The 24,072-nt window shown below is 37.0% G+C and overlaps 1 protein-coding gene across 15 annotated transcripts in view; it reads left to right on the top strand.

Annotated features, from left to right (window-relative positions):
* The window catches only part of ERC1 (ELKS/RAB6-interacting/CAST family member 1), a 730,429-nt gene that overhangs the window by 283,293 nt on the left and 423,064 nt on the right, over positions 1-24,072 (top strand). For all 15 annotated transcript variants that reach the window (XM_057492538.1, XM_036907416.2, XM_057492541.1 and 12 more), the window contains one exon: positions 15,895-16,088. In XM_057492538.1, the coding sequence (XP_057348521.1) occupies positions 15,895-16,088 (194 nt within the window). The remainder of the gene's footprint in view (positions 1-15,894; positions 16,089-24,072) is intronic.

Below are 24,072 nucleotides of genomic sequence, written 5' to 3'. Positions count from 1 at the left end.
GTTCTTAATGTTATTGCTCCATAGCTAAAGGTGTTTTTTCCATCTGACTTTTTTTAAGCTCTTCTTTTTGTCTTTTGATTTAATATGATGGATTGTGTATAGATTTTTAGTCTTTATATTGCCTGGTGTTCTGAGCTTCCTGATTTGGTGTCCACCATAAATTTTGGAAAGTTATTAATAACTATTATTACTTAAAATACTTCTCCCTTCTTTTCCTTCTGGTATTCTAATTATAGTTGACTCTTGAACAATGCAGGTTTGAACTTCATGGGACCACTTATATGTGGATTTTTTTCAATACATGTATTGGAAAATATTTTGGAGATTTTTGACAATTTGAAAAACATTTTCCTTCCTCTAGCTTATTTTATTGTAAGAATACAGTATGTACAAAATATGTGTTAATAGACTTTATATTATCAGTAAGGCTTCTAGTCAACAGTAGGCTTTAGGAGTAAGTTTTTGGGAAGTCAAAAAGTTATGCATGGACTTTTGACTGCACAGGGGCATTGGCACCCTTTACCTCAGCATTGTTTAAGGCTCAGCTGTTCATGTATGTTGTACCTTTTGGAATTGCCCCAAAGTTCTTGGGTGTTCTGTACATTAAAAAAGTTTATTTCCTCCTGTCATTTCAGTTTGGGAAGTTTCTATTGACCTGTCTTCAAACTTACTGATTCTTTAGCCATGTCCAGTCTACTGATGAGCACACCAAAGGCAGTAATTTCTCTTTTGTGTTTTTTTATAACTAACATTTCCTTTTGATTCTTTAAGCGTCTATCTCTCTGCTTATATTACACATCTATTCTTGGATGTTCTCTACGTTTTCCTTTAGAACTCTTATTTCTTAATCATAGTTATTTGAAATTCCCTGTCTAGTAATCCAGTATCTTTGTTGAATGTCTGAGTCTGGTTCAGATGCTTGCTATACCTCTTCAGACTCTGTTTTTTCTTGCCTTTTAGCATGCTGTGTACTTTTTGTTAACAGCCAGGTATTATGTGTAGATAGAAGGAATTTAGGTAAGTAAGCCTATGTGTGAGGCTTTAATCTGGCTGGAAGCTAAGCTGTATTTAATGCTTGTTGTAGTTGTAGGTGCCTCAAAGTCCTCTAGCATCTTGGTCTCTCCCATTGACTCTGAGCTTCTCTCTTGAGAGAGAGAGTCTGCATCTTGTAGGTCTTTGAGTTGTTTGCCCACTCTTACACTGGAGCCAATTGGTGTGTGGTAAGGTGTGAGAGAGGGTAAGCATACAATCTTATGACTCAGTCTCAGGCTCCTGTGAGCCTTTGACTTAGCTGTGATCTTCACAGAGGTTTCCCCCTTATCCAGAGGGGGCTGGAGTGGGAGAAAGGTGGGGAAAGCTCTGTTAAAATCTTCACTCCTAGAAAGTCTGCCTTTGGATAAGGTATGCTCTGGCATATTTCACAACTCTTATTCTTCCCCTTCCTCTGCCAGAACCAGATGGGGAGTTTTGTCAGCTCTTCAGTATGAGAACCTTGTGGGATTCCTGAAGGTAAAACCCATGAAAATTTGGGGGGCTTCCCTAAAATTGCAGCCCCAAGGATTTTCTTATGCTCATGCTTTATACATACTCAGCCTCCAGTAGTTCTTCAAAATTACCATTTAAGTGTTTCTACCAACCTGTCTGCTCCAGGTAAGCAGATCTCAGCTATGATTTCTGGATTTGCCTGTCTCCTGATTTTGAAGTAGTAGTTTGCCCTTTGACCTCAGTTCTCTGATAGGTCCTTCTTCTTGTTTAAGAATGGTAGTCATGACTTCTAAGCTTTTTACATGTTGTAGCTGAAATTATAGTAGTTTTCCAAATGAAACAGAACTACTCATTCTTTTTTATGAAGATATTTTTGTAAACTTTGCCATTTAGAATAACATCTAAAATAATAATAAAGTAAAAACAATTATAATTATTGCATATATTTTGGAATCAGATTTAGTTTTGTTAATTAACACAAGTTAATTAATGCATCTGTGGAATCAGTACACTACCCTGTCCCAGGAATTTGAGAATATATCACAGAGGTCTGAATTAATAATGTAAATGTCTTGCACAGCTTTCTTTGTTCTGCTGATGTCAAATGAACTTAAATATTTCATAGTATTATCAAATTGTTTCTAAGCTCATATTAATTTATTAATACTGGAAATTTGCCTATATTGAAAAGAAAAAAACTTTGACTTTAAAATAGCTTAGAATAAATGACAGTGTATTTCTTTTTTAAAAAAATTTTTTCTATTAAGGTATGATTGATAAACCCTCTTACGAAGGTTACACATGAAAAAACAATGTGGTTACTACATTTACCCATATTATCAAGTCCCCACCCATACCCCAATGCAGTCACTGTCCATCAGTGAAGCAAGTTGCCAGAGATCCACTATGTCCCTTTTCTGTGATACACTGTTCTCCCCGTGATCCCCCACACCATGTTTACTAAACATAATACCCCTCAGTCCCCTACTCCCTCCCTCCCCACCCACCCTCCCACACCCCTCCCCTTTTGCAATCACTAGTTCATTCTTGGGGTCTCTGAGTCTGCTACCATTTTGTTCCTTCAGTTTTGCTTCATTGTTATACTCCACAAATGAGGGAAATCATTTGGCATTCGTCTTTCTCCACCTGGCTTATTTCACTGAGCATAATGTCCTCCAACTCCATTCATATTGTTGCAAATGGTAGGCTTTGTTTCTTTGTTATGGCTGAATAGTATTCCATTGTATATATCTACCACATCTTCTCTATCCATTCATCTACTGATGGACACTCAGGTTGCTTCCATATCTTAGCTATTGTAAAAAGTGCTGTGATAAACATAGGGGTGCAAATGTCTTTTCGAATCTGAGAAGTTGTTTTCTTTAGGTTAATTACAAGGAGTGGGATTCCTAAGTGAAATGGTATTTCTAATTTTAGTTTTTTGAGGAACCTCCATATTGCTTTCCACAATGGTTGAACTAGCATACATTCCCACCAGCAGTGTAGGAGGGTTCTCCTTTCTCTGCATCCTTGCCAGCATTTGTTGTTCTTAGTTTTTTCGATACTGGCCATCCTTACTGGTGTGAGGTGCTATCTCATTGTGGTTTTAATTTGCATTTCCCTGATGGTTAGTGATATGGAGCATCTTTTCATGTGCCTGTTGGCCATCTGAATGTCCTCTTTGGAGAAGTGTCTGTTCATATCCTCTGCCCATTTTTTGTTTGGGTTATTTGCTTTTTGGGTGTTGAGGTGTGTAAGTTCTTTATGTATTTCAGATGTTAACCCCTTGTCAGATATGACATTTACAAATATATTCTCCCATCCTGTAGGATGCCTTTTTGTTCTGTTGATGGTGTCCTTTGCGATACAGAAACTTTTTAGGTTGATGTAGTACCATGAGTTCATTTTTGCTTTTGTTTTCCTTTCTTGAGGAGATGCATTCAGGAAGAGGTTGCTCATGCTTATATTCAGGAACTTTTTGCCTATGTTGTTTTCTAAGAGTTTTATGGTTTAATGACTTACATTCAAGTCTTTAATCCATTTCGAGTTTACTTTTGTGTATGGGGTTAGACAATAATCCAGTTTCATTCTCTTGCATGTAGCTGTCCAGTTTTGCCAATACCAGCTGTTGAAGAGGCTGTCGTTTCCCAATTGTATGTCCATGGCTCTTTATCATATATTATTTTACCATATATGGTTGGGTTTATATCCAGGCCCTCTACTCTGTTCCATTGGTCTAATGGGTCTGTTCTTGTGCCAGTACCAAATTGTCTTGATTACTGTGGCTTTGTAGTAGAGCTTGAAGTTGGGGAGTGTAATTCCCCCTGCTTTTTTCTTCTTTCTCAGGATTGCTTTGGCTATTCGGGGTCTCTTGTGATTCCATATGAATTTTAGGACGATTCTCCCTAGTTTGTTGAATGCTTTTGGTATTTTGATAGGAATTGCATTGAATCTATAGATTGCTTTAGGCAGGATGGCCATTTTGACAATATTAATTCTTCCTATCCATGAGCATGGAATGTGTTTCCATTTATTGGTCTCTTCTTTAATTTCTCTCATGAGTGTCTTGTAGTTTTCAGAGTATAGGTCTTTCACTTCCTTGGTAAGGTTTATTCCTAGGTATTTTATTCTTTTTGATGCAACTGTGAATGGAATTGTTTTCCTGATTTCTCTCTCTGCTAGTTCATTGTTAGGGTATGAGAATGAATGCCACATATTTCTGTGTATTAATTTTGTATCCTGCAAGTTTGCTGAATTCAGATATTAGATCTAGTAGTTTCGGAGTGGATTCTTTAGGGTTTTTTATGCAAAATATCATGTCATCTACAAACAGGGGCAGTTTAACTTCTTCCTTGCCAATATGGATGCCTTTTATGCCATGGCTAGGACCTCCAGTACTATGTTGAATGGAAGTGGGGAGAGTGAGCATCCTTGTCTTGTTCCCGATCTTAAAGGAAAAGCTTTCAGCTTCTCACTTTTATTTATTTATTTATTTTTATTTTTATTTTTGCTGTTGGTTAATTATTTGTTATTAAACAATCCAGAGATACAAAATAAAAAGGATAAAGTACATACCATCCAGTTTAGAAAATAAAACCATACTGATAGAACTATAACCCTCTATAGATACTTATTTTCATCATTTATATTGTCAGCAATTAATGTATTTCTTGGCACATAATCAGTATTCAGGAGATATTCATTGAACTGAACTGGGTTCATATCATGAGAATGATGTGCCATTTTACATATTACATATCACCATTGGACATGTGGTGAGGTTGCCAGGCATGTAGACAAAGGGACAGGGAAAAGGGTACAGAAATTCTCAATCATAATATAAGTTGCTCACAGGGGTGGGAGTACAGCATGGAGAATATCGCCAATGATTCTATAACATCTTCCTAAGTTGACAGATAGTAACTGCTCTAGTGGGGGGTGACGATTTAATTCTGTGGGTAACTGTTGAACCACTGTAAACTGTTGTATACCTAAAACCAACATAAGATTGGATATCAACGATACTTAATTTTTTTTTTTATATAATTATTTTTTATTGAAGGGTAGTTGACACACAGTATTACATTAGTTTCAGGTGTACAACACAGTGATTCAACATTTATATACATGATAATTCTAGGTACCAGCTATCACCATACCAAGTTGTTACAATATTTTGACTATATTCCTTATGCTATACATTACATCCCGGTTACTTATTTATTTTACAATTGGAAGTGTGTATATATATATTTTTTTGTGTGAGGGCATCTCTCATATTTATTGATCAAATGGTTGTTAACAACAATAAAATTCTGTATGAGGGGGTCAGTGCTCAATGCACAATCATTAATCCACCCCAAGCCTAATTTTCGTCAGTTTCCATTTTTCTGAAGCATAATGAACAAGTTCTTACATGGAGAACAAATTCTTAAATAGTGAATAAGTTACATGGTGAACATTACAAGGGCAGTCATCACAGAAGCTTTCGATTTTGCTCATGCATTATGAACTATAAACAGTTCAAATATGAATACTCATTTGATTTTTATACTTGATTTATATGTGGATACCACATTTCTCTCTTTATTATTATTATTTTTAATAAAATGCTGAAGTTTTAGGTAGATACAAGATAAAGGTAGAAAACATAGTTTAGTGTTGTAAGAGAGCAAATGTAGATGATCTGGTGTGTGCCTGTAGACTATGTGTTAATCCAAGCTAGACAAGGGCAATAAACATCCATGTATGCAGAAGATTTCTCTCAGAACAGGGGAGGGGGAGGTTCTAAGCTTCACCTCTGTTGATCCCCATTTTCTCACCTGATGGCCCCCCTGTGACTGTGCCTGTCTTAGGTTGTTCCTTTCTTGAGGAATCTTACCCATCTCTGGCTAACCAGTCATTTTCCGGGCCATACAGGGAAATGTAAAGTTGGTAAGTGAAAGAGAAGCCTTATTGTTTGAAAAGGTTAGCTTTTTACTTCTTTGCATGTTTATGCCCTGTGGCTTCTATGCCCAGCATTTGTCTTGAGGTGTCTTTACCACTTGGAAGAATTATGATACTGGGTAATTTCGATATGAGGCACGAATTCTATTTAAGGATTGTAATTAGGAAGGAAGAAGAAAAGCTATAGAAGTAGCAGGCGGAGGAAAACATGGGAAGATTGATTATTTCTTTGACATATCTTCTTGTAGAGTAACTTCAGCATGTATAGGTTTTAAACTACTACTTAAATTGCAGACACACATTAACATAATAGGAGTATAGTTACATAACCAAAGCATACCTGTAAATACCATCCATCTCCAGTGAAACCAAGAAAACCAATTAGGCACCTTAGGCATTAGTGAAAACTTATCTATGATATGGTGGATATTGTCCAACTGAACTTGAACAGTCTGAGAGAATCAGACAAATTAAAACAACCCATTCCTGGGGACTGTTCACATCCCATATGTTCTTTTAACAGTAAATAGTCTGTAGTTGTAAGATTTTGGAGCGCTACAATTTGCACTTCTCCTAATTCTTGGTTGAGTTCCAACAGTATAGATCCAGTCAAATTTGTTGTTTTACTGTATGCACAGGCCAGCTTAGATATCTCCTTCTTCATTCCCATGGCAAGTCCAGGAACTGGTGGGATGAGTTCATCTACACCTGTAGCAGTGCGTGGATCTTTGTTGGGGTTTTTTGATGATCATCTTCTGGCATGAGTCTTCCTGAGAGTGCTGATGTTGGAAGTTCTTTTTCATATCGTATTTTAGTTCATTTTCGGGGCAGCCCAATTAGGCTTTGCTCCTCTGTATAAACACAAACAGGCCCTTTGCCTACACTTTTATATGCCCTTTATACCCTTGTGTAGAACTCATTGGAGGTTACCACGCAGGAACTGCTTTTTTTTTTTTTTTAATCATTAGTCTACACTTACATGATGAATATTTTGTTTACTAGGCTCTCCCCTATACGAGGTCCCCCCTATATACCCCTTTACAGTCACTGTCCATCAGCGGAGCAAAATGTTGTAGAATCACTACTTGTGTTCTCTGTGTTGTACAGCCCTCCCCTTTCTCCCACCCCCCCATGCATGCTAATCTTAATACCCCCCCTCTTGATCCCCCCCTTATCCCTCCCTACCCACCCATCCTCCCCAGTTCCTTTCCCTTTGGTACCTGTTAGTCCATTCGTGAGTTCTGTGATTCTGCTGCTGTTTTGTTCCTTCAGTTTTTCCTTTGTTCTTATATTCCACAGATGAGTGAAATCATTTGGTATTTCTCTTTCTCCGCTCAGCTTGTTTCACTGAGCATAATACCCTCCAGCTCCATCCATGTTGCTGCAAATGGTAGGATTTGCCCTTTTCTTATGGCTGAGTAGTATTCCATTGTGTATATGTACCACATCTTCTTTGTCCATTCATCTGTCGATGGACATTTAGGTTGCTTCCAATTCTTGGCTATTGTAAATAGTGCTGCGATAAACATAGGGGTGCATTGGTCTTTCTCATACTTGATTGCTGCATTCTTAGGGTCAATTCCTAGGAGTGCAATTCCTGGTCAAATGGTATGTCTGTTTTGAGCATTTTGATGTACCTCCATACTGCTTTCCACAATGGTTGAACTAATTTACATTCCCACCAGCAGTGTAGGAGGGTTCCCCTTTCTCCACAGCCTCGCCAACATTTGTTGTTGTTTGTCTTTTGGATGGCAGCCATCCTTACTGGTGTGAGGTGATACCTCATTGTAGTTTCAATTTGCATTTCTCTGATAATTAGCGATGTGGAGCATCTTTTCATGTGTCTGTTGGCCATCTGTATTTCTTTTTTGGAGAACTGTCTGTTCAGTTCCTCTGCCCATTTTTTAATTGGGTTATTTGTTTTTTGTTTGTTGAGGCGTGTGAGCTCTTTATATATTCTGGACGTCAAGCCTTTATCGGATGTGTCATTTTCAAATATATTCTCCCATACTGTAGGGTTCCTTTTTGTTCTATTGATGGTGTCTTTTGCTGTACAGAAGCTTTTCAGCTTAATATAGTCCCACTTGTTCATTTTTGCTGTTGTTTTCCTTGCCCGGGGAAATATGTTCAAGAAGAGGTCACTCATGTTTATGTCTAAGAGGTTTTTGCCTATGTTTTCTTCCAAGAGTTTAATGGTTTCATGACTTACATTCAGGTCTTTGATCCATTTTGAGTTTACTTTTGTATATGGGGTTAGACAATGGTCCAGTTTCATTCTCCTACATGTAGCTGTCCAGTTTTGCCAGCACCATCTGTTGAAGAGACTGTCATTTCGCCATTGTATGTCCATGGCTCCTTTATCAAATATTAATTGACCATATATGTCTGGATTCATGTCTGGATTCTCTAGTGTGTTCCATCGGTCTGTGGCTCTGTTCTTGTGCCAGTACCAAATTGTCTTGATTACTATGGCTTTATAGTAGAGCTTGAAGTTGGGTAGTGAGATCACCCCTACTTTATTCTTCTTCCTCAGGATTGCTTTGGCTATTCAGGGTCTTTGGTGTTTCCATATGAATTTTTGAATTATTTGTTTCAGTTCATTGAAGAATGTTGCTGGTAGTTTCATAGGGATTGCATGAAATCTGTATATTGCTTTGGGCAGGATGGCCATTTTGACGATAGTAATTCTTCCTAGCCACGAGCATAGGATGCGTTTCCATCTGTTAGTGTCCCCTTTAATTTCTTTTAAGAGTGACTTGTAGTTTTCAGAATATAAGTCTTTCACTTCTTTGGTTAGGTTTATTCCTAGGTATTTTATTTTTTTTGATGCAAATGTGAATGGAGTTGTTTTCCTGATTTCTCTTTCTGTTGGTTCATTGTTGGTGTATAGGAAAGCCACAGATTTCTGTGTGTTGATTTTCTATCCTGCAACTTTGCTGTATTCTGATATCAGTTCTAGTAGTTCTGGGGTGGAGTCTTTACCGTTTTTTATGTAAAGTCTTTAGGTTTATTTTTTATGTACAGTATCATGTCATCTGCAAACATGTGACAGTTTACCTTCTTCTTTACCAATCTGGATTCCTTGTATTTTTTTGTTTTGTCTGATTGCCGTGGCTAGAACCTCCAGTACTATGTTAAATAACAGTGGGGAGAGTGGGCATCCCTGTCTAGTTCCCGATCTCAGAGGAAAAGCATTCAGCTTCTCGCTGTTCAACATGATGTTGGCTGTGGGTTTTTCATAGATGGCCTTTATTATGTTGAGGTACTTGCCCTCTATTCCCATTTTGCTGAGAGTTTTTATCATGAATGGATGTTGAACTTTGTCAAATGCTTTTTCAGCATTTGTGGAGATGATCAGAGTGGTTTTTTTCCTTTTTCTTGTTAATGTGGTGGATGATGTTGATGAGTTTTCGAATGTTTTGCCATCCTTGCATCCCTGGAATAAATCCTATCATCATCATGGATGATCTTTTTGATGTATTTTTGAATTTGGTTTGCTATTATTTTGTTGAGTATTTTTGCATCTATGTTCATCAGGGTTATTGGTCTGTAATTTTTCTTTTTTTTGTCCTGTCTTTGTCAGGTTTGGGTATTAGAGTGATGCTGTCCTCGTAGAATGAGTTTGGAAGTATTCCCTCCTTTTCTATTTTCTGGAAAACTTTAAGGAGAATCGGTATTATTTCTTAACTAAATGTTTGATAAAATTCAGCCATGAAGCCATCTTGTCCAGGCGTTTTGTTCTTAGGTAGGTTTTTGATTACCAGTTCAATTTCTTTGCTGGTAATTGGTCTATTCAGATTTTCTGTTTCTTCCTTGGTCAGCCTTGGAAGGTTGTATTTTTCTAGAAAGTTGCCCATTTCTTCTAGGTTATCCAGTTTGTTAGCATATAATTTTTCATAGTATTCTCTAATAATTCTTTGTATTTCTGTGGTGTTCTTTGTGTTTTTTTTTTCTCATTTCTGATTCTGTTTTTTCTGTAGACTCTCTTTTTTCTTGATAAGTTTGGCTAGGGGTTTATCTATTTTGTTAATTTTCTCGAAGAACCAGCTCCTGCTTTCATTGATCCTTTCTATTGTTTGATTCTTCTCAATTTTATTTATTTCTGCTCTAATCTTTATTATGTCCCTCCTTCTACTCACTTTGGGCCTCATTTGTTCTTCTTTTTCTAGTTTCATTATTTGTAAATTTAGACTGCTTATATGGGATTGTTCTTCTTTCCTGAGGTTGGCCTGTATTGCAGTATACTTTCTTCTTAGCACAGCCTTGGCTGCATCCCACAGATTTTGGAGTGTTGAATATTTTTGTCATTTGTCTCCATATATTGCTTGATCTGTGTTTTTATTTTGTCATTGATCCATAGGTTATTTAGGAGCATGTTGTGAAGCCTCCATGTGTTTGTGGGATTTTTCATTTTCTTTGTGTAATTTATTTCTAGTTTCATACCTTTGTGGTCTAAGAAACTGGTTGGTGCAATTTCAATCTTTTTGAATTTACTGAGGGTCTTTTTGTGGCCTAGTATATGATCTATTCTTGAAAATGTTCCATGTGCACTTGAGAAGAATGTACATTCTGCTGCTTTTGGGTGTAGAGTTCTGTAAATGTCTGTGAGGTCCATCTGTTCTGTTGTGTTCTTCAGTGCCTCTGTCTCCTTACTTATCTTCTGTCTGGTTGATCTGTCCTTCAGTGTGAGGGGAGTGATGAAGTCTCCTAGAATGAATGCATTGCATTCTATTTCCCCTTTTAATTCTGTTAGTATTTGTTTCACATATGTGGGTGCTCCTGTGTTAGGAGCTTAGAGATTTATGATGGTTATATCTTCTTGTTGGATTGACCCCTTTATCATTATGTAATATCCTTCTTTGTCTCTTTTTACTTTCTGTGTTTTGAAGTCTATTTTGTCTGATACAAGTACTGCAGCTCCTGCTTTTTTCTCTCTATTAGTTGCATGAAATATGTTTTTCCATTCCTTCACTTTTAGTCTGTGTATGTCTTTGGGTTTAAAGTGAGTCTCTTGTTGGCAGCATATAGATGGGTCTTATTTTTTAATACATTCGGTGACTCTATGTCTTTTGATTTGTGAATTCAGTCCATTTCCATTTGGGATGATTATCAATAGGTATGTACTTATTGCCATTGCAGGCTTTAGATTTGTGGTTACCAAAGGTTCAAGGTTAACTTCCTTACTATCTAAGAGTCTAACTTAACTCACTTAATATCTTATTGCACGCACAATCTAAAGGTTCTTTTCTTTTTGTTCTCCTTGTTCTTCTTCCTCCATTCTTTATATATTAGGTATTATATTCTGTATTCTTTGTCTATGTGTTGATTGACTTTGGGGATAGTTAGTTTAATTTTGCATTTGCTTAGTAATTAGCTGTTCTACTTTCTTTACTGTGGTTTTATTACCTCTGGTGACAGCTATTAAACCTTAGGAACACTTCTATCTATAGCAGTCCCTCCGAAATAGACTGTAGCGATGGTTTGTGATAGGTAAATTCTCACAGCTTTTGCTTATCTGGGAATTGTCTTATCCCTCCTTCAAATTTAAATGATAATCTTGCTGGATAAAGTGATCTTGGTTCCAGGCCCTTCTGCTGGATTTCATTAAATACATCATGCCACTCCCTTCTGATCTATAAGATTTCTGCTGAGATGTCTGATGTTTGCCTGATGGACCTTCCTTTTTATGTGATCTTATTTCTGTCTCTAGCTGCTTTTAATTGTCTGTTCTTATTCTTGATCTTTGGCATTTTAATTAGTGTATGTCTTTGTGTTGTTTTCCTTGGGTCCCTTGTGTTGGGAGATCTGTGGATCCATGGTTGGGAGACTATCTCCTTCCCCGGACTGGGGAAGTTTTCAGCAATTACCTCCTCAAAGGTACTACTTTCTGTCCCTTTTTCTCTCTCTTTTTCCTCTCTTACCCCTATAATGCGAATATTGTTCTGTTTGGATTGGTCACAGAGTTCTCTCAATATTGTTTCATTCTTCTAGATCTTTTTTTCTCTTTGTGCCTCACCTTCGTTGTATTCCTCTTCCCTAGTTTCTATTTCATTTATCGTCTCTTCCACTGTATGCAGTCTGCTTTTAATACTCTGCATTGTACTCTTCGAAATTGGATCTCCAACCAGAATTCATTCCTGAGTTCTTGAATATCTTTCTGTACCTCCATTATCATGTTAATGATTTTTATTTTGAACTCCCTTTCAGGAAAAGTCATGAGGTCCATGTTATCTTTCTCCAGAGTTATATTAATTTTACTCTGAACCATGTTCCTTTGTCGTTTCATATTTCTATATGGCACCCTCTAGTTTCTGGAAGCTCTAGTTTCTGGAGCTGCTCAGCCTCTGAAGCAATGACAGGGGTCGCATGGGAGTGGTGTTGGTGCCTGATGGGAGGAAAGAGCTGTGTCCTGCTTCCCGGCTGGTATACTTGTCACCTCTGCCTGGATCAGTGGGCCGAGCACACAGGTATAAGCCTCTGTGGTTTGTGTTTGTAGTTGTTGCAGACAGATCTTCCCTCTGTCTGGCCTATCACCATGGTAGGGTTTGCCGATTTGCGAGTCAGGTGGGGCTGACCGGGAGAAAGGCCCAGTAGGCTGTCTTTCATGGAGTAGGTCCTTTGAGCTGCGTAGCCAGGCAGTGAGCTGGAGCACCTGGAAATCATGAAAGCTCCCAACCTGCTGGGCAGAGTGCACCCGGACAATTTTGTCTACGTGTCCTTTCTCCTGAGCAGTAAGCTCTGTGCAGTCCTTGCCCCTTTAGCAGCCCTCTTGCTGTCAGGAAGTCTCTCAGACTGCCCGCCTTTCTTTTGTCTCAGAGCAGCTGGATATGGATCCCTGCTTTCCACAAGCGGCTGGAATTTCAGTCTGTCCATGAATTCTGCCTGTCTTAGCCTTCCAATCCCCTAATCAGGAGAGTATCATGAAAACACCATGAAATGTAGGTTTGTGCTCCCAGAGCAGATCTCTGGAGTTAGGTATTCAGCAGTCCCAGGCCTCCACTCCCTTTCTGCTCCATTTCTCTTCCTCCAGCTGATGAGCTGGGTGGGGGAAGGACTTGGGTCCTGCTCGGTCACACCTCTGGTACGTTACCCCGTTTGGTGAGGTCTTCTCTTTTCTCTAGGGGTATGCAGTCTGGCAGAGTCCTCTTTCCTGTTGCTCTTTCAGGATTAGTTGTATTAATTATATTTTTGTATTATATGGGGTTTTAGGAGAAACTCTCTGTCTCACCTCTCATGGCGCCATCTTTAATCTGCAAGTGTATTTCTCAGTGTAAAGTTACATAATAAAATGTAAGACTCAGGACAATATCTGAACAATATGTTGACTGTCATACTTCTGACTTTACCTCATTCTAGTAGATAACTACTTCCCTAACATTATTGCAGTTTAGAGGCAGAGCAGTGAAATAAGTCATACAGAGAAAGACAAATACTGTATAATCTCATTTATAGGTAGGATGACAAAAACAGAAAACCTAAACACACAGAAGCAGAGAGCAGATTGGTGGAGAAGCAGGGTTGGTGTGTGGGTGAAATGAGTGAAGGGGCTCAAAGGTATCGTCTTCCCATTTAAAATAAGTAAGTCGTAGGGATGTAATGTACCATGTAGTAACTATAGATAATAATACTGTACTGTGTGTTTAAAAGCTGCTAAAGGCTAAATCTTAAAAGTTCTCCTTATAAGAAAAAAATGTGTGTGATGATAGATGTGAACTAGACATATTATAGCGAACATTTCATAATATATACATATGTTGAATCACTTTCACCTGAAGCTAATATGTCATATGTCAATTATATCTTTTCAAAAAAGGCAAATATTGTTATATGTGTTTTATTTGCTGCAACTTTAATTCTTAGTAGCTTGTTAGGCCTAGAATTTTGTTGTTTTTGTCTTCTTAATTTGATATTAGCATTCTGTTGCTTTGCAGCTTATTTTTAGGTTTATGTGAAGTAATATTTGGCATGTTTTCTTGTTGAAAACCACAATTGCTGTAAGATTGGTATTCTTATTTATATTTACATAAAAGGCTGTAGCTTATCTTTGAAGTTTTCAAAGAAATTTTCATCTCCATTTTGTTTAGAGTAGGAAATAACTGGTATTTTTTTCCCTATGTATAGTTAAAGAATTTATACCCTATACCTGAATTTTTGTATTCTCTGTCTTCAGCATAAGATAAAAACCTCAGAATTATTAAGGAAATGACTGAAATTAAACTTTTGGGGTATCAGAATTTTAAGAAGAGCTAGATTCTTTTTTCCCTTATGGAAAAAAATGTCTATTTCTAGACTGTGATTTTTTTGTTGGAAGTTTTTTTTAACTTCTTGCTTTCCTTTCTCTTGTTTGTTATATTCTTACGCCATTTCCTCCTATTTTTCTTTCTTCTTTTCTCCCTGATGTGTCAGTCTCTTCAGCATCCTGAAATAGTTGTAAACCATCCATCCAACTCAGCAAGCGACCTGGCAAAGTGGTGCCATAAAGCCCTGCTTGATGTTTTCTCTGCATTTTGGGCGAGCAATCTTTTACTACTCTATAGAGAAGTGAATACACTTGACTTCTCATTTCTCCCTTCCTCAACTGGAAACTCCAGATTTTAAAAAAAATGATTCCTTTCTAAAGTATTTGGGGTAAATACAAAGTAGAAACGTTTTTGTGAGACCAGAATTCTCCTCCATGTTTGCATTTCTGCTGCTTTCACTTTGTTTTATTCTTAGTGAGTTAATTCATTCAGGGCTGCCTCTCTTTCCTTTAGCTTTTAGCTTGCTGTGGCTTTTTTCCACCCCAGTTTAGGGTAGAAGTTTGCTAACACTAAAATCCATGTCTGCCAGTGGATTCTCCCTTAAAGGCTATTGTTAGTGATTGTGGATCTTCATAACTGATTAAAAACTGAAACAAAAGATAGTAGTAAAGGACTTAATCTTACAAATATAGCTGTTGTTTTGACAAAGCATTTAGCCCAATTTACAGAAATATTTCTCTTTTACTATTTTGCATCAGTTTTCTGAAGTATTTTCTAAAATAAATATTTTCTGCCTTAATTATTTTTTCAAAGTTTTAAGGATATTTTAAGTATATTTTATTGTCTGTTGAATAAGGAAAACTAAAATATCTTAACTTCTATTTTCTCATTAAATATACTTATACATGCATGGATTTAGAAAGTCAGGAGGAAAATTAAAGACTTGCAGATTCATTTTTTTATTATTGAAACTATTCTGTATTCCAAAATTCATGAGGGTACTAGTTGCCATGTGTACTAGGATCCTGAATAAAGAATTTTTTCTCAGTTCTAAATGTGATTTTTGATGTTGACTTTGTTCCGTAGTATCCTGTAAAATCTAGAGTCTGCATTAAAAAGGTACCTATGTGTTGGTAGCCGTTTTCTTAACCTAACTCCATTTTTCATGACATCACATTGGCTATAGTATCTCTGTAACTCTAGATGCTCAAGACCATGTGATTTGTACGTGCTTCGTAAAGCATCGTTAGAAGGGAAATGAAATGGAGGTCAGGTGAGAATTAGATCTCAGCATTGGCACTGGCTGTGGTAAGATTATCAGTGAACCTCTGCTGATAATTACTAATAATCTCTGCTGATGATGTCCATAATATTGACATTGTCTTGGGTAGATCAATAAGTAGCCTAGTGGCTTGTTAGTATACCTCTCTAGACTCTGAAGCATCTCTTGGCTTATGATTGTTTTTGGCCTAGAAATAAATATTCAGAGATATACCATTTTTAAAAACGAATCCATTCAAAATCTAAGTTAATTATTTCTCCATTTATTATTAATATTTTGTCTTTGTAATACTTAAGCAGGGGAAACCCTATAGATAGGGTTTAGCTATTAGATATTTGATAATATGCTATTTAAATTGGACTATGGATTGTTCTTTGAGACATGGTTTGTCCACTGCTACTGTACCTGTAGCTGAAAGATTTTGAACACTTTTCTTTGTAGGCACATGAGGCAACTTTGGAAGCCAGAGCCAGTCCAGAGATGAGTGACCGAATACAGCAGTTGGAGAGGGAGATTGCCAGGTATAAAGATGAATCTAGCAAGGCTCAGGCAGAAGTTGACCGCCTTTTGGAAATCTTGAAAGAGGTAGAAAATGAGAAGAATGACAAAGATAAGAAGATTGCTGAGTTGGAAAGGTAAGGAAACGGAAGCTGAATGGGGGATTACTATGTTAGAACAGTTGAAGTACCATTTTAAAACTGTGTACTTTGGGGCATACTTCTTTAACGTATACGTGCCTGTATGAATTTAGGTTCTTGAGTACTTGATGTTACTTTACTGTCTTTTTATTCTAAGTCAGCATAAATTCATTTATTCATTAATTCACTGTTACAGTCGCTAAAGGCAGCATAGAATGGGAATAAGTTGCAAAACTGTGGACTTCAACTTCAGTGACTGGAAAGACAGAAAGTATTCATTAAGTATTTAAAGTTTCCTACTGGCTATTCAAGGGAGTACAAATACCTACTTAGCTTTTTAATTTATCTAAGAAGCACATGAACCTCAGGTTCAAGGAGTTAATATTTTTTCATTGGTTTAGACCTTTTTTGTGGATGCTCCTTTGGGCTATAAAGATTTAGACTTTATACAGTTTGTATTATAGGAAGCAGTGTTAACATCAGTGCATACGTCAAATTTAGAAGGAGGGACAGTTTGAGTTCAATTTAAGAGATTTGGGTATGATTTTTATTCAAGTGCTGACTTTGAGTTCTTTAAAATAACCTTTCAATAGATACAGCCAAACAGTTCTCTTGGAATTTTCCTTTTCTTTTCTTTTTTTTTTTCCCTATTAGGATGTTTTGTACTAAAGATGAAGCATATAACCTCAGGTATTTAACATAAATTGAACAAGTGCATTGAAACAGTCCTTCCAGTAGAACTTCTTTAATCACCCATTTTTCTCTGAACAGTCAGAGAGACTGACAAGGGCAGAATGAAATCATTAATTTGTGGTTCCTTGGAGACTGATTCTTAGGAATATTTTATTTGCATGCTCTTGACAGGACATATTAAGACTATTTTCATAAATTGTTCATTAAGTTTTAAATTTTTGGGTTACTGGTAGACCTGATAATTTCCCCTAGAAGTTACTTTTTTTTCTATTCTCTATCCATAGAATTTTAATTTTTAAGAAACTAAAACTTATATAGAGCCCAGCCCTCCCATTTCTCTTTTGCCATACTGAAAGTGTGAATGGCAGGTGTGGGTTACCTACTCATTTGTTTCCTCTTATTTTGATATTAACTCTATTCATATTTTCTGGTTTTGGATAAGAATAATGGATGAAATTCTTAAAGTCAGAATTAACAAATTACCATGCCCTGGCTCCAACACACACAAACACACACCCCTGCCTTCACATACTTACGTGAATACATGCCTCTTTGTTTTTGTGTGGGCCTGAAGTCAGCAGTGGTACCAAAGAGGTTTTAAAATACATGGATTAGCAATTTCCCACTAAATATATTTCAATAATTCAGAAAAGAAATTCCTTGATAATATTTCACTTTTTGGTTTAATTTCTTGTATTAGAAATCTACATTGAAACTGTTGCTTGTTCCAGGCAGCTTGCTTGAAAAATGCCTTAATTTTTGGATGTAATACTGATTTGGGGAGATGGACTTGATTTGAGAGTATAAGAAATGGGAGTAAATCTGTATCTGATAACCAAAGTACACCAAATAGCTTTTATATTTCTCACATTTTGAGAAACATTGTAAATGATCTACTCCTGCCACACATACAAGGTTTAAGAAGCACTTATACAATTTTATCCTCTGATGAGGGTATTATAACTTTGTTTTAGGATTTGACACAAAGTTTCTTGGCTATAGAAAAAAGAAATAGTTTTTAAAACTCAGACTTTGTAATTTGTTATTCAGCAACATAGATTAAGATGTGAATGAAGAGCCAAAGACATTTGGGGTTGTGTGACACCTTTGTTCCCATGTTCAGAACTGAGGTGCATGTGTGTGGCTGCTGTGTTTCTTACTAACATTTTGCTTCTTGTGTTGCCATTCCACTGTGTGGGTGTCTGTCTCCCCTAATTTATCATTTGAGTTTCTTCATCTTTCTTTTGACTTGTTTTATCATGGTCCCATTCCATTGGGGTTTTTGGTCTCTGTGTGTTTATGTGTCCCGTATTGGCCATGCTGTTTCTCAGAAAGCCAGTCTCCCACAATTTGCACCTTCTGCGCCAGGTCTCTGTCCCTGCACCATCAGGGGGATTTGTTTGGGACTTCCTGGGAACGTGAGTGTCATGTTGAGGCTGTAGTTCTGTCCTAGACTGAATCGCTGCCGCTCCTCTTGCTACTGCTGGAGCTCGCTGGGAATTTTGCTTGATCAGAATTAAAGAACAGCCAGTATATGTCAAATTGAACTGTATCTCTTAGTACAATGGTTGTGGATAAAGTGTTTGTCCTCTCTGCTAAGATTCTGATATTGTTGGTTATAATTAATAACCTTAGTCTGTTCCTCTCCCATCTTGTATGTAGCTGTTCTTTAGAATGCCTGTTAAGGAGTAGCATTTTCACTAATGTAGCTGTAGTGCCACACTGTAACCCAGGATGTAGAATCCACTTCTAAACGGTACTCAGCAACTTCTCAATGCAAAAAAAATGAAAGCAGACTGCTATAATAATTGAATTAGAGATAATTCTTGTTCTTTGCAAATTTCATAGTGCTTCTTATATAAGGATCTTCTGTATTAAAGGTTTAGATTAAATCATGAAGGATTCCCAGACTTACTCTTTGTAAGTTGCCCCTTAAATTGTTTTTACACAACAGTAGTAGTTCCTGTTGGAAGGTGATGTAGTGCACCACTGTCCTGACCTACTGCCATTTGAAAAGAGAATTATGTAAGCCCACCCATACATCTTCAAATTTAAAATGTTTTCCCAATTAAATCTAAGAAGTACTGCTTCAAAATTCATACACATACTGTGGTGTGTTGTATGAGTAGGAGTTCAGTTAGAGAGGCAGAGCCAGTAGTGTGTGTGCGTGTGTGTGTGTGTGTGTGTGTGTGTGTGTGTTTGTGTGTGAGTGAGATTTATTATAAGCAGTTGTCTTGGGGGCTGGCTAAGCAAGTCAGAAGTCTGTATGGCAGGCTGTTAGGAATAGAAGATCACCAGTAGGATAGAACTCCTTCACTGATGGGCCACCATTCTGCCTTGAACCTTCTCTCTCCCGGGAAACCTCAACCCTTATATCAGAGCCTTCCAAAGGATTCCCTTATGCCCACTCTGATTATGTGGAATAATATCTTTTACTTAAATGGATTGGAGGCTTCAATTATATCTGCAAAATACCTTTATAGCAACATCTAGATTAGTGTTTGATTAAGTAACTGGGCACTGTAGTCAAGCCAGCTTGACAAGAAAGTCATCACCTGATGGGTTTGGATAGTATTTACAGATCAATTTAAGAAAAATAAGAAAAACAAAAACAACTAGAACTTGATCTGTGCTTATGTAAGTAGATGGATTTAGATTAGCCTCAGGAACCCTGAATGTAATTGAGATGTTTTCTTCTAAAGTGAACATATTCAAGTTTCTATTAGATTCAAAATGAATAGGCTTTTCTTTGATATAATGTTTAAAATATTTAGAGGGAAGAGTTATGTGGGCTGATAAGTTCTGATAGTGGTGTCTTTACCGACTCCCAAGAATTGTCAGTTGTCTGCTCTTGCACTCATGCTATTCCTGTTGGCTAAGTGCTTGTGTAATGGCACTATACTGGGGACATTTTCCCCCATGCCATATGTTGTGTTTTGCATCATAATTTTGCTTTTGTATTTGCTTTGTTACCTTTTTTGGATACAGAAGTACTAGTGAATCTTCAGTTTGGTGTTGGCAGCAGAAATCCTCAGTTTACTCTAATATGAGATTCATTTACATTCAATTCAACACATACATTTAGAAACATATATTTAGAGAGTGACAACCATCTTTTCTGGTGACTTAGTTACACATTGAGCATTGTAATCCCTGAATAATTTCAGGGGTTGAACTACAGAGAGAGTTCTGGGGAATGATTTTCTTATAAGGAAAATTTGTAAGAAGAAAGGTGGCCCTTTGTTTTGTACATGATTGTGTCCGAATATGGTGACCAGAACAGCTGTGACTCGTGTCTGCCTAAGATGAAGCCAGCATCCAGGGGGTGGTGGAGTCTGGAAAACCAGAGGATAAAGCCAGAACCCTAACAGCCTCTTCCTGAAACTAGACTTATTACATGAAATAGTACATTTTCTTATAGTTCAAGCCATTTTGAAACAGAATATGTGTATTTGCAGCCCAAAGTATTCAAACAGGTACAACTATTTATAAACTTATTTCCTCCTTTACTCCTTTTTTTTTTTATAGCTGAGGCAACCATTTTGAAAAGATTTATACTTTTGAGAAGTCAAACAAGAATCAAAGGTGCTAGAACAGAAGCAGCTCCAGGGCCCTGGCCAAGGTTGGGGGCTCATTGTTTACCTAATACCTCATGCATAAAAAAATAACTTACGGTCTTTATTACTTCCTCAAATCATGAGTGATTCCCTTGTTACGCGCATTTTGGTTCTTTTAACATGGACAGTAATTGGAGGGTGCCAGTTGTTAATTTTAAAAATAAAAGTTATTTTACCAGCAAAAACAGGTTTATTCAAGAATACCAGAGAATTGCAAACCAGTACGAGCAAGCTACAGCAAAACCATAGGCAAGTCTGGAGAATAAAGGAGAAGACCACTCTTTTTATAGAGGAAAGGGCCAAGTTGGAAGGGCTGTTCTAAACAAAAAGTCCATTGGAAGAAACTGGGAGTTACATGTACTGTGGCTTCCTATTGGCTAAGTTGTGACATTGGCTGTTGCCGGGGTAAGTGGAAACCTTTCTTCTTCCTGCTGGGAAGTAAAGTAGCCAAAACAGTGTGGTGTCCCTCTCTTCCAGTGAGGTCTGAGATTTAGTTAGGAGTGAGTGGTGAGTGTGAGAGCTCCTCCTGCTGGCCGCCGAACACCATGTCAGTGAGGTTTCCCTTTATTAATTTTCACACAGTTAAACCAGGCTTAAATTTTTCCACTGTGCCATCATTTTCAGGTATTGTTCACACAGGTTTCCATCCTCCTGTACCTTTGTTTAGTCCTCTCTGTCTTACTTTGCCTCTACGCTCACTGCATCCCTACCCCAGTGACTGGAATAGATCTCCGCCCACCCCCACTTCACTTTTTGAAAGGGGCATTTTACAATAGATGTTTGCCCCAAACCAGGCAACTAATTTAAAGAGGGATATATTTTAACTTTTTAAAAGTAATTCTGTAATGTGACAGAAATGCCATATTTCACTTTGAAATGTGGACATTAGTCTTAATTTCATTTGGATTCAGTGAGCAGTCCTTTTTCTGTCCTTTAGTGGAAACATTAAAAAGCAAACTGTCACATAATCGGGAATTCTCCTAGAGGAACTCAACACCTCAGGTGTTTAATTTGCTATGTATCATGTAGATCTTATCTAAGAAAGGTGCCCCCAAATACTAATTGAAATTATATTTGTTAATTTTAGCTACCCTACATATATCATGACCTTTTTGGTTTTGGAAAGGATTCTTATATAGAGTTTTTTGGTACAGATAAGGAGGCGGAAGCCCAGAGAGATTAAATGACTGGTCCGGCACTGCCGAAGTAGGTAGGTGGTAGCCGAGTCATACCTAAGAATTCTAGTCTGTCTCTTCCTGTTTTTCTTTTTGAATGTCCTGTGTTCAGTTTTCATTAATAAGCCTACCTTCTAGAAGGGGAAGATAGAAACAGCTAAATGACTCAGAGGCCCTTCCCTTGAGGATCTTGCTGAGGCCAAAGGCTTTTCTCATGTGCTCGGCTGCCTTCTCAGAGGACAGGGACTTTAGAACTGGCATGTGGGTTGCTCTCCTGTCAGGTGCCAGTGTTCCACGTGTCTGACTCAGTCCTGCTGTCAGACTAGATTCAGTATAGAGATACTTCTGGCCCCAGAAGTCTAAGACTCCAACAAGAGCGGCTGTTGTTTCCTTTGTAGATGGTGCTAGCAGAGGCGTTCTTCCACGGCTTGTCCAGTCACTAGAAATTTCACTGATGAGGCTTTAATTTAAGCTCTAGTTGAGTTCTCCTGGGAAGTAATACTTAACATACTCAATTAGTGTACACTGTAGGATAGAGGATTACCATAGAGAAGGGTTGAACTCAAAGTCTCGTCTTTTAATTTTTGAGACCAATATTAAATGATAATGGCTTGGGAGGTCATTTGGTTGGAAGGCTAGGGGGTAATTTCAGATCCTAGACTGCTATTTCAGGTCCTAGAACTCTAGTGTAGGTAGAGATACAAAAGGGAGAGGGAAACCTAAGGTGCTGTACTGTTACTTGTGACTGTTCTGAGGAAGGCAAGAGAACTGGAGATGTTTTACTATTCATTCATATATATGTGTATGTATGTATATATACATACACATATATATGAATGAGTATACGTATTATGTGGATATATGGACATGCATACATATACATATGAATACACACACATACACATTCTTGTGCCAATCTTACAAGTAGATAGAATGGAGGAAACTTAACTTTTCCATTTTGTGATGGTTAATTTATTTTCTTTGCTAACCATCTTTTTCAGGCCTATGATCTTCAACTATTAGTTTTAGTATGCTTTTACATCATGATTAAACTTAAATTTTGTGGGCTACGAGAAAACCTGAACTCTATTTATAATATTGTTTCCAAGGCAACTACATTCTGATTTATAAACAATTGGCTTTATTTAAAAAGTGGTACATGATCTATTCATTGGATTTGGAGCTACTTTAGTTAAATTTTTTTAAAAAGCAAGGGTGTTCCTAGCTTGCTCAGAATTTAGGCTCAATGTAGTAGCCCCTGAATTAAATGTCTGAACTTAATAATGCTAAAACCGTAACTTTTAACCTCATTTTGGTGAGAGAAATCTGTACTTCTGTAGATCAATATCAACACATTGAACTGAGCTTGAACATAAAGAAGGGCTCGTTTTCCTATAATTCCAGGAATGAGATTTAATCTGGGGTGTCATTTGCACATACATATGTATAAGAAAGAACTTTTCTGATAGTATTTGGATAAATTAGGGAAAATAGTTACTAGGTTTAAACTTAATGGCTCAAGGATATGGCCTTTTGAGTTCTTGATTTGCTTTTAAAGATTACTAGTATCTGGAATTTTATGTAACAAGAATAGAGTTTATTTTTCATGTCTTCTAAAATGTGTTGGGAATGTGGGTTAGTTTATAGGAAATTTCCAGTATTTGGTTTGATAGTCTTGGTAGAATTAACTCTGTTTTCCTGAAATTAGAAGATGAATTTTTTTCTTAGTTACTTTTTCTCATCCTTCTCTCTTTGATGAAAAACTTATTTCCCCTTATTCATTTGTGGTAATGTGACCCCTTTTAACTGTTTACCTTTAGATAGTAATTTCTCTTTCCTTTATTTGTGCTATTTTGGTAGTGTCTACCACCATCTGTCCTGGGACTGCATTACTGAGGGTCTAATGAATATTTGAGTTAAAATATAGAGACAGAGCTCCTTTCTTATTTCACTAATTGTCTACACTTTTCCCTTTTTATCTTCTTACTGCCCATAAAACAATGCAGTGAGATAACTTTTTGATCTTCAGGTTAAACAAAAGTATAGATAGCCTTTTCCCTCTTTTGTCACAATGAAATACCAATTCTAAGTTTTATTTTTACATTTTAACATCTTTGAAACATATAAATAATGTAATGGCATAATTTAATTGGCATAACTTTTTTCTTTCTTAGTGATTCATAAAGTAATGGTGCGTCTTCTGTCCTTCGTGAATTGATACTGAAGATGCATGCAAAGAGAGTGAAATAAGATTGTTTCAGTGAATGAAGGAATGGAAGACAGCGTTCCCAAATTAACTTCGTTTTCTCATGTATTCCATTTTATTTTATTTTTTTTATTTTTTATTTTTTTGTAGATAATTATTTTTTATTGAAGGGTAGTTGACACACAGTATTACATTAGTTTCAGGTGTACAACAGAGTGATTCAACATTTATATATATGATAATTCTAGGTACCAGCTATCACCATACCAAGTTGTTACAATATTTTGACT

Source organism: Manis pentadactyla, chromosome 14 (genome assembly GCF_030020395.1).
Source record: "Manis pentadactyla isolate mManPen7 chromosome 14, mManPen7.hap1, whole genome shotgun sequence".
Taxonomy (NCBI): Eukaryota; Metazoa; Chordata; class Mammalia; order Pholidota; family Manidae; genus Manis; species Manis pentadactyla.
The sequence above is the reverse complement of the archived record's forward strand: the minus strand, read 5'-3'. Positions and strand labels throughout refer to the sequence as shown.